Source organism: Dunckerocampus dactyliophorus, chromosome 10, assembly GCF_027744805.1.
Source record: "Dunckerocampus dactyliophorus isolate RoL2022-P2 chromosome 10, RoL_Ddac_1.1, whole genome shotgun sequence".
NCBI classification, from domain to species: Eukaryota; Metazoa; Chordata; class Actinopteri; order Syngnathiformes; family Syngnathidae; genus Dunckerocampus; species Dunckerocampus dactyliophorus.
This window is the reverse complement of record NC_072828.1, coordinates 17844507-17856536: the sequence shown is the minus strand read 5'-3', so window position 1 is coordinate 17856536 and position 12030 is coordinate 17844507. Positions and strand designations below refer to the sequence as shown.

The 12030-nt window shown below is 42.0% G+C and overlaps 1 protein-coding gene across 1 annotated transcript in view; it reads left to right on the top strand.

The window, feature by feature from the left end:
* The first annotated feature begins 9105 nt into the window (after window positions 1-9105).
* The window catches only part of LOC129188538 (solute carrier family 22 member 23), a 26064-nt gene continuing 23139 nt past the window's right edge, over window positions 9106-12030 (top strand). Inside the window, exon 1 of the mRNA XM_054789222.1 lies at window positions 9106-10070. Within this exon, the coding sequence (XP_054645197.1) occupies window positions 9660-10070 (411 nt within the window). The 5' untranslated portion in view covers window positions 9106-9659. The remainder of the gene's footprint in view (window positions 10071-12030) is intronic.

Sequence of the window (12030 nt, the reverse complement as noted above, 5' to 3'; positions counted from 1 at the left end):
GCCACACAGTCAGTCTGGAGATTGGGTTCGATTCTCCACTGGGCATTTCCGTGTGGTGTTTGCATGTTCTCCCTATGCATGGGTTTTCTCCGGGTACTCCGGTTTCCTCCCACATTGCAAAAACATGCATGTTAGGTTAATTGACTAAATTGTCCATAGGTATGAATGTGAGTGTGAATGGTTGTTTGTCTATATGTGCCCTGCGATTGGCTGGCGACCAGTCCAGGGTGTACCCCGCCTGTCGCCCGAAGTCAGCTGGGATCGGCTCCAGCATACCCCCGTGACCCTAATGAGGAGAAGCGGCATAGAAAATGGATGGATGGATGGATGGACATTTATCTATATATGAAGTATGTGCATCCTGTCCATCTCCAGGAAAAGTTCAGATACTTTGCTGTTAAAAAAAAAAAAAATCTTCCATCTTTGCAGTCAAATTCATTCAACAGAGCATAAAAATAAAATGAATGCATTTTATTTGCTGCTCTCCAGTTGGTGTTACTGTCCTCTCTATGCATCGCCCCATCATCTACAGTGTGTTCCTTTTTTGAGGGAGGGTAGTTTGAAACTCTGCACACGAATGGAATGACGATAACGATCGCTCTCCATCTGCGGCACGCTCACTCGAATGCGGACATGTCATATAATTCATGTGATTGCTCTGTATATGTAAAGCATTGAGTTATAAAAGCGCAACCACCATGTTGTATAAAAAAAGATAAATACAATTTTGTTTGCTTAGTAAAAGGCACAAGGTAAACGGCCTGATATATATGAAATGTATCATTCAATTACTTCTGTTGTGCTCTAGTACGATACAGAAAACAAAATGAACTTGACCGTCGGGGGCGTGGGGGATGGGTGCAGTAATAATGGCAGGGGAAACACTGATCTAGTAAAACCAACCACTGTTGAGGAATGTGGCGTGTGTGTGTTTGGAAGTGTGTGGGATAAGGAGTTACGTATTGGCGTGCACTCAAGACAAGTGTGTGTGAAAGTGATGTTTTCCCCTGTCTGTCATTCATTGCCAAGCATATTTGAAGCTAATTAGATGGTTCTGACTCATTTAAACCATTATATTCTGGGAAAGGACAACTAATCCGACACCACTGCTAATATCCATCATGACATTTGAGTCTCAGCCGATGCACAGCAAATGATTCTTTAATAAAGCAAACTGCATTCCCATGAGATTTTGCCCTGCGGCAGATGACATAGAAGAGCTCACTTTTGGCTGCTTCTGAACTCGCGCAGACACCAACATTTGCAGAACAGCATTCCACTGCAGCGTGGCCTTCTGAAAAGCTGCAGTCTCTATCCTGTTCTGACTTATTTTACAGCTCTGACAGCTGGTGACCCTTCTTATAATGTAAATTTTGAACTTGAAAAGTGTCTGCGTAAGCGTGTTTTTGGAACTTGCTGTCGGCGATAATAAATCAGCCCATGCGGAATGGGTTAGATAATATCTGGGCGTGTATCCATGGACCCACCTCTGCCACCTTTCATTCCTGCATTCAAGAGACAGGATCAGGCTTGGATATGGGCCACTAAATAATCCAGTATATTATTATGTGTGTTTTTGTCAACAGCTAAAGGAAGCAACAGTGCAACTGGCATTGTATTAAGGGTCCCCTATCATGCAAAACTGAGTTTTTAGTGATGTTATAACAATAATATGTGACCACCAAACATGACAAAAATCATCTCCCACACCAGTTTGCTCCAATTTTGAGAGAGGAGGCGAGGTTTCGGGTTTTCAAGACATCATGAGTGAAAAACCTCCTTCCTCCAACCCACTTACCACCTTTGACCTGCCCGTGTCTAGATGAGCCCAGCCCGTGAGTGCGCCCGCAACTTCATGAATGATAGCTTTTACTTTTTTTTTTTTTTTTTAAAGCAAGCTTCGCTTCACATCTTGAAATGAAAACTGGCTATTTTCCAACTGTGGAAAATAGCTTGCTGTTAAAAAGTGACTGTGATGTTAGCGCTGTAGCTCACACAGCTATGCTAATATGAACGTCCGCCGCTCTTTAATGTCACGTTGTTGTATCTGATATATAGCATCTATTACATTTGACAAGCGCAGAGTTACCGTGTAGTAAAGTGCACATAAATAAAGATAGTGTGCAATAACATTTCCCTGAGCCACACATTCGAGCGGACAAACAAAGCTAATTAGCATTAAAGCCATCCATCCATCCATCCATTTTCTATGCTGCTTGTCCTCATTAGGGTCGCGGGATATGCTGGAGCCCATCCCAGGTGACCTTGGGCGAGAGGCAGGGTACACCCTGGACTGGTCGCGAGCCAATCGCAGGGCACATATAGACAAACAATCATATGCACTCACTTTCATATTCTCACTATGGACAATTTAGAGTCTCCAATTAACCTAACATGCATATCTTTAGAATGTCGGAGGAAAGTGGAGTACCAGGAGAAAACCCACCAGACAACAACAAAACAAAATGGTGTATTACCAGCAGGACTTAAAAGCAAACTGCTTAAATTTTCAGTAAGGCTAGATTCATGGCAACGCACTTCAATTACACGATTGTGTTGTCTGAAACGTATTTAAAGATGTTGAAACATCGTATATTATGGAACCTTGAAAAAGGAATCTGCTGTTATTTGATGGGATTATGTGGGTTGTGTCTATTTGATTGTATTGCAACTTAATCAAAAATGTATCAGAGTCTTGAGGGTAAGAAGGAATTTTTCATATACGATGTTTTGCAATTACTGCATCTTGTTAGCGGCATAGAAGATGGATGGATGGATGAATGAATGGATGGATGGATGGATTAAGGGATGGATGGATGGGTAATGCAGGGGTGTAGCATATATATATATATATATATATATATATATATATATATATATATATATATATATATATACTCCATACCTGCAAAAACACCCAAAATATTTTGTTTACTCATCTGTCTTTTTTCATGCTTTGACATTTTTACACCGGTTTTGACTGATCATTGCATGTACCGACAACTCATCTCTTTTCCTTTGACATGATTAAGGAGGACATGTTTTATTGTTTTCCTTTTCACAGTCCGACAGAAATCATTATGTCACTTCCCAGACAAACAACAAGCCCTGAACAAAATATGAATTTGTGTGCATGTGTGGGTGTGCATGTCTGCGTGCAAATGTGTGTCAGGGGAAAGTTTTCAATCATTCCGCAAAGGTGGTTTTGTCGAGTGGTGATGATAATTGCAGTGTTCAGGGTGTGGTCGCTTGTGTAACATTGCGTTCAGGCATTTCTGACTGAAAGATAACATCTTCGGTATCCTTTTAATAATTCACTAAAATATTTTTGGATTCATGTTAATGTTAATTTAAATGGTAATGGTTTTATTGATTTAGAACAAGGTTGTCCAAACTTTTTCCAGCGAGGGCCATATACTGAAAAATCAAAGAAGGCGGGAGCCACTCTGATATTTGTATATGTATATTTTTTGATATTTTTAAAAAAGGTTCAATAAACATACAGTAAGACAAAGCTTCGTGTTATTTGTTTACAGTGTCATCATTCTAACTTTTTCTTGTTACGTATTGCCTTTAGCTCTATTTATAGTGTTTTTGTTTGTTTGTTTAATTATATTTCTACCATCAATAAAAAAACAGCCACAGGCCGCCAATGAACCCCAGATCGCGCTTTGGACACCCCTGGTTTAAATTAAGAAATATGTTCTACTAAAAACTGCATAACAACAAAGCATTGATGTACTGGCTGCTTAGTAAAGTACAAGTTACTGCATGATTTGCATTATACATAAAAAAAAGTGGACGTGTTCTTTGCATGCAACTTGTCAATGTTGTGTGCTGCCAGTGTCACCGCTACGACTACTGGACACCGTTGTAATAAAACGATCAGCCAGCGAGCAATCAAATTCACTTTTCATTTGTACACTTTAATGTACTCGTGTCAGGTTAGGGTAGCGCTCAGATAAGACAGCGATAAAGAGGAGTGGCAGCGTAGTGCCCTGGTTGTGGTAGGTTGTTCATGAACCTCACTGACCTAAGAATTAATTGTAGTCGTAGTAGCAGAATCATTTGCACCGGTGGAGGCTTGTTGTGAAAAAGTAGGAATTGGTGTTCCGTACAAGGACAAGATTTCTTCATTGCCAGAGGACCTTGATCAAAGCTGAAGGCAGTCGCTGTGCAGATCAATGGTGGAAAAAGAGCCTCAGTGCAAACTTTCAATGTCCAGTGTTGCAAGAAATTATTTTTTGAATTAATTAAACTTTCTCTGCAGTTTTAATAACATTTTGTAAAGGCTCCATTTAGCAAGAGGCTTGGTGAAAAAAAGACTTAGAAAGCTTGGGAGGAGTTGACGTCTTTGGCATCAACTCAACTCAACATGTTTGGAGGCAGAGAAATGCTAAATATGAACCCAAGAACACCATCCCTACCTTTAAACACGGGGGGTGGAAACATTCTGACTTCACCTGACTGAAGGGGCGGATGAATGGGGCCGTGTACAAAAAAAGAGGGGCTGTGGATGGGACTTCCATCATGACAATGACTCAAAACATACGTATGACCCAGGCAACATGAGTGACTCAAGAATAAGCACATTAAGATTCTGGAGTGGCTTTACCAGTCTCTGGACCTTAATCCCATTGAAATAACTGGAGGGAGCTGACACATTGAGTTGTCAAGAGACAGCCTCAAAACATTCAGTATTTGGCAAGTACCTGAAAGAGGAGTGGACCAAAATATTTGAACTATCCTGGTTACCAACTGCAAGAAATGCCTCCTCTGTACTTGCCACCAAGGGTTTCTCCATTTCTCCAACATTTGTTAATTAAATAAATTTAGAACCTTGATTTTTTGTTTCTCTTGTTTACAATAAACCTGCCATAAAGCTCTACGCTGTTCATGTCTTTCTAAGGGAGTAAACTAACCCAATCAGGAGGGGATCAAATAATGAGTTCCCCCACTGTTGGCTGCAGGACAGCAGGCAGGTTACAGTCAGCTAATCCTGTGACAGTGCTCTACCTGTGCAGTGACACTGATATGCCTCCTGGGATGTGGCGTCAGTGGCTAGGAGAGGGGAGGTGAAGGAAAAGGTTGAATGCAAAAGAGGGGCCGTCACAAAGTAGTAACGATACCTGAGCCTGTCTGGGTCGCTGGCGTCAAGATAACAAATGGCGCTGCTCCACCTCCAGGTGCACCAAAATATTTTACTCGCATGAAATAACTTGCATAGTCTGAAGTCTTGGATTTGATGTGTACGCAGAGCTTTTTCATATTGATCAAATTCAAGAACCCTTCGAGTCATCTCGGTTGCCCGATTTGAACTGTCCTTCGAAAATGTTTACTTTGTGCCCCCATTTTTTCTCATAAGGCTTATTGCAGGGTTGGACAAGACATGAGGACACACGCATGGGGTGTGTCTGCACTCAAAGGAGAATTATTCAAAATACTTGCCTTTCATGCACAAGACGACTCAATGAAACAAATGATATCAGCTCAAAATCAAAGCTAATGTGTGCAGATGCCAGAGCTAAAGTAAAACATCCCATTGCCTTACAATGTAGACACAGCACAACAATAATACAGAGACACACAGTTGGGTCTTTATTTACTATTGCGCTCATTCAGAAGCAAAAGCAAATACTGTTTTTCTCCGGTGAGCTCCACAGGTTTAACAGCATAAAATTATTTCACAGGCTAATAAGTAAATTGCTTACCTCGGAACAGATGAAGAGGTGCCGTTTCATTTTTTAAGGATTCAACTGACTTTGCTGACGACTGCATTGCTTTATCAAGAGCTTGCATTTACGTATATTGGTTAGGCTGTAATCCTCCTTTCTGTCTTCAGGTTTTATAATCAGAACAAAAGAACAAAACACTATTTTCCTCTAATAACACGTGTCACTTATGTAGGTGGTTACAACTACAGTCAAACTTGTCTATAGCAGCCACTAGAGGGAGACTGCAAAAGTGGACGCTACAGACAGGTGGCCTCTATAGACAGGTTGGCGTCCAGTTTGAATGTTGACTAGTAGAGGAAAAAAAAATCTAAAAGGGGGGGAAAAAATTAATGTTGACCAGTAGAGGGCACTGTGGGACTGCGGATAAAAGTTGTACAGCACTACTAGGCTTGTTATTATCCACCACCCACAGAACAAAGCTGTGCTAGTAATGTCTTGTTTTTTTTTTTGTTTTTGCTTGTTTTTAATATTTTACTTTTTATACGGCAGCGTGTCATTACAGCTTTAGTTCATCAGGAAGTGACGGGAAGTGACGGTGGGCATCCCGAGCAGGAGAGCTAGGCTCAGTGCTAGCTGTGAGTTTGGAGAGAGTTGGGAAGTGTGTTTATGTTGGCGTGGATGTAAAGTCCTGCAGTGTTCTCCGCTGTTAATAAAACGATTAAAGTGCATCGGCGACGTGAGTCTCTCCTTCCCCACAACAAGCGGCATTACAGTATTGACCAGTGTACATTGTCTCACACCAGGAAATAAACGGTGTCACTTATTACAGGCATTGCCTGGACAGCTATGTAGTGGGGCTTGTTTAACCTTTGGCTTGTGGGCAAGCAGGAAGGAGAGACGAGACGTGTGTGTGTGTGTGTGTTTTGAGCTGCTCTCTGGTGGCCGCGTTCAATAAATAAAGTTGGCAGAAGCAACAGGAGAAGTTTCCTTCTTTGCTTCAGAGCTGAATAACACTGACAAGTTAACAGACTAGTAGCGAACGGAAAAGAAGACGCCTTTTTTTGGATTTTTGGATGAGGATTGATCAAAAATAACGTGAGTACATTCTAAAATACTTCAATTAAGTACAACCGAACTCAGTTTTGCTCTCGCTGCTTTTTAAAAACATACGATAGCATGCATGCTAGCATGGTTTTAGCGTGCAGGCGGTATTGTATTGTACTGTAGCGTTGCTGGGAGCACGTCCTGTTCCCAGCCTACTTTGTGGTAATGTTTTGGTGCAAATCCCCCTAAAGTTACATGTTTGACAAGGAAATAGCAAGCTCAAAAGAAGATGGCTTTTTTATGTGGAACAACTGACAGTTTGTGTGGATCTTGTGAATGATTGTGACTGAGCTAGGACTCAGTAATTAAAGTCTACACACGACGGCTTCATTGATTGAAAAACGAAACTTTTTCGTGCATGAAGCTTCTACGTGAGTCGGTAATTTGGCCGCTATATGCGGTCAGATATTGACCAAAGGAGACAAAATGGGTGGCCGCTGGCCGCGTTGGACAGGTGACTGCTATGCACAGGGTCTATAACATGTAAATTTGCTGCGGGGGATTTTTCAGTGGCCGCTATAGGCAGGTGGCCGTTCTATAAAGGTGGCCGCTAAGACAGGTTTGACTGTATATGGCTATATATTTTTTCCTATCTGATCCAGTCATTTTGGCTAGCATTAGACCATCCCTAATCACAAAAGTATCTGTTAGGTACTGTATGTGTTGCGTTTAAGAGTAAGGTGTTCCACCTGTACCACAACATTAGCTCCAAAATCATGTACATGGCGTTTCTGATGTTTCTAAATACTACAAAGGTTAAATTAGTACTATCAAGGTCAGCCCGAAGTGAGGCACATTCTGTTGGGAGCATCAAGAATGCCTGAGCCAGCTCTGGTATGTGTAATATGGGTGTGGTTGACTCTAACAGACAACACTTAGATGGCTTATCCACAGACACCTCTTTCTCCGCAATCCAACCCGTAATAAATGTCTGAGAAGGATGACTGACAGCAAACGTTGTCACGCCTCTGTGACCCTATGAGACAAAGTTAATAATTTAGAAACAGTCCCGTAGCTGTTTTAACAGAGATCATACAATTATATGAAAACATCTGTGGTGTATTGTGCATTTGTAAGCAATTACAAACAATGGTATACATCAGTCGTCTTTACCTACAAATGCATTTGTTTCTAAATGTGTTGTTTTGTTGTGAATTGTGTGTCTTGAATATGTTAATGTTTATTTAATCTCAAGGTTACGCAGATTTAATCATTATAGGATCGTCACATACCCCTCTCACTCTATTTAAATGCATGCTTTCTATTTACTCGAACACCACAAAGATGCTCCTTAACTTAATAGCTATCTGTGTTTTTTTTAAACTTCGGGTCACTTTAACCCAGACTAGGAGGCGCGTGTTTGCTTGTTGTGATTGTTTGTCGCCCCCATCCGGCGAAACGCGAGCATAACCCTTCACAAAACCCAAACGCCCCTCCATTGTCTCCTCAAATCGGTAAATATCGCTGCGAAGGTGAAGAAGATACAAAAGGAAAAGGGAGGACGTTAAAAGCATCAAACACCTGAAGAAATGCGGTTGCTAGTAATTCAATGAATGGTAACGACGCTGCTTGGATGTTTGTAGGGCAAGACGGTGCACAAAGGGGAGGATTGTTGGCTGCAGATACTCGTCCGTGGTGCAGTCGCCCTTTGCAGACTCTCCAATCGCAGCATAGCGCGACCGGGAAGGGCGGGGTTTAATCCCCCCCGCAACCCCCCCCCCCCCCTTCCTGTCCCCCATCACAGTCTGTGGGGTACTCTCGTAGGGATGTGTGATACTGCACATTTTGGTATCGACATAACTGTCGACGTTTGTATTAAAAAAAAGCGAAATTTTCAAGAAAATAAGGGAAATTCTGGGCTTTTCACCAGAGGCATCCCCGCATATCATTGTCAAGCGGACCGAGAGCTGTGCTGCTCCGACATATACAGGGGAGGACCCCCCCGCCCACCACCAAATACAGCAAAGTATTAAAAGTGTTGCACCTAATTATAATCTACGGTGGCTGACTAGGACAAACACAAAGATGATCCAAATAAAAAAACACGCAAACGTCATAAATAACAATGCAATGCAAATGGAAAAAGCCCTCCTGTATAATTTGCTTGCATGACTTGTTCCGTGAGGTGAGTTTTTGTTTGTAAACAATATATAGATATACCATTATCAACAATGTAACAATATGACCAAGAAAAGCATTTTTTGAAAATAAACATAAGATAACCGGTAAAAATGTCGATCTCGTCACTCCTGTGTCGACCCAAAACTGATTTTACCCTTGGAGTTGGTGTTGTCGGTATTTGGATCGATCCGCCAACCCCCAGTCTTCAGCTCAACGTGTCCCATTGGCTACGCGACAACATATTCCTCCGCGTATCTGACTTGAACATCCAGGACGGTCAAAGCGATGAGAGCGAGCGTTAATGTGGACTTGAGCAGTTGATGCACACCTTCAAGGGGTCATGGATGAGACCTGTTGTGGCGCACATGGATGACCCCGCAGTGGATCATATTCTCCTCATTCCACTTCCATACAGTGGCTCAGATTTGCTCCACATGAATGGATCTCGCAGTGGGAGGTGAACACATGGAATACAAAGCCCATGCTGATGAGCATGCCTGCCTGCCCGAACCCACTCCTCTCAGGGAGATTTCCCACAGCCCAGTCCTCTTGACACAGCCTCTCCACTCGGATTCCCCCTGCTCACTTCGGGACCCTTCATCATGAGGACGACTGTTCGGTGATTCGGTGCAGTTTGCTTTTCTTTTTTTTTTAAAGCTACATTCAGGATTTATCTGCAACGTGGGGTCCCTTTGTGTCCAGAAGGACTTAACATTGAGGCGCTTTGCTTCGCCCAGCTGCTCCCTGGGGCCGGCAGTGATGGCAGCCGGCCGCCCCCAGGCACAGAACCACCCGCCCGAGAACGGCTTCACCCCACTGGATCACCCAGCACCCAGGCTGCTGCCGCACATTGACCGCTCGGTTTTGCCGTCTCTTGGGGGTTTCGGGAAGCATCAGAAGCAGCTCGTAGTTCTGACCTGGATACCAGCATTGTTTATAGGCTTTAGCCAGTTCTCGGATTATTTCCTCCTGGCACAGCCCAATGGCACGTGTTTGCAACCTTTGTCGAACGAGAGCAATTGGACCGTGGAATTCCCTCCGGTGACCGGTACCGATCTCAAAGTCAACGGTACCAGAGAGGGATACGGTGACGGTAGCGGTATGCTGTGTGCCTGCAAGGAGAGGAGGCTGGAGCTGCTCACGGGACTTAGTCAGAATGTGGTTACCAAGGTAACGAGAGAGCACTACATAGAAAAAATAATATGTATTATATAATATAGAACTGATTGTGTGAACGATGACTACGGCAGCATCTGATACAAACTCACCCACTGACCTCAATCTGAGAGGGTGTGTGTGTGTGTGTGTGTGTGCGCGCGTGTGTGGAGGTGCTTGTGTTAATATATTAGTGCTGAACAATATGGCATACATTTCATTAGTCTAATGTGTTGTGCATAACAATAATAACAATGCCCTCCATATATTGAATTATGCACAATACCAGTTTTCAAGGTATTGTTTAAACTGGAACACCAACATTGTTAGAAAGTTATCATAAACATATGAACTGCGGTCAAGTGGTGTGTTCAAAATTTCTATCCATCCATTTTTTGTACCGCTTGTCCTCACTAGGGTCGCAGGCTTACTGGAGCCTATCCCAGCTGTCTTTGGGTCATTAAAATTTCTAGTAAACTATGTCAACCAAAGCTGATCCTCAGTTTTGGAAATACTGTAACTGTAATTCCCTGTAAAAGTATTTGAACAAACAATTAGACCTACAGCATAATAATACATACAAGAAATAAAATATAAGAAAAAAAAAGTTTCAAAAGGAGCAAAAAGTCACAATATAACAAGAAAAACATGGTCTGTTAAAACTGATAGCACTGATAGTAATAATAATACGCTTTGTCAACTATAACACATACCTGTAGCTGACATACCAGCTGTTTTTTCTCTAAGCATATACCATATAACATCTTAGCATGTTTACATGGGTTGGTTTTAGCTTGTTAAAAAAATATACTATACTATATCAACGTCTTTGAATGCGTCTTCAAAATGCATTATATTTGTATTTTAGTTAAGTCCTTAATTTAGGCAAGAAAATACATACCATACGCTTAAATATGCATGTTTGACTAATAATAGGCTATATTCAACCACAAAGCAGCATGATTTATTAATTAATATATATTTTTGCAAAACCTTGATAGAGTGAAACCGCAAATTTTGAACCGGCAAGTGAAGTAACAACGATTGTACTTTGATTTTTCATTATGCGGCCCAGGGTGGATTAGACACCCTTGACCTACAGGAACTGAATATGAATGAATGGAGCTGGTCCCCCTTTCGGAATTGTACTAGTTTCCACTCCTCGGTCAAAGGTGAGTGATGTTATACCTGACGGATAGCCTATGGCGAACTTCCTCAGCACCAAACTCACCAAACCATGCCTTTATGGGCCTTGTACTGTGCACCCGGGCACAGTTATGTTGTATTTTAGGTGAGGATGAGAGGCTGAAACGCTAAAATACTTTACGTTTTGACCTGAAAACATTACCGTGTGGATAGCCTGTAAGAAAAAACTAAAAGTTACATTTGTCAGGGGTGTCCAAAGTGTGGCCCAGGAGCCATTTGCAACCTGCAGCTAACTTTGTATTGGCCATTGGCATATTCTAAAAATAAAAATGATTATTAATGAGATTATTTGATATTACTTATTTTCTTTGCCACCTATAACACAAAGCTAATATGTCAATGTTTTGTTCAGATAGCTTCACATGTGTTGAGCTACATTGGATTGCTTTTAGCATTTTAATGCACACAATGCATCAAGATGGCCCCCACATCCTTAATTGTTTTGTGTCCTTATGTGGCCCTCAGTGGAAAAAGCTTGGGCACCCCTGCTGTATGTGAATGCATGGTCTAAATGTAATGACTACATTTTGTCACCACCACTAACCATTTCATAGTTAATAATCATCCTGTTCCTCTCTCGCTGCTTCACCACAAAGTCACTTCTGTGCAGGGGTATAATGTGGAAATCTCTAAGCTGAACACCACAACTAATTTCACACGCAGCTGTTTTTTCAACACACGTCCTTGACTGACTTTCAGATTCTGAGAGCTGCATTGTGTGTTAACTGACCCATGGGTTTGGAAGAAACTATTGATTTTTGATGTGCCC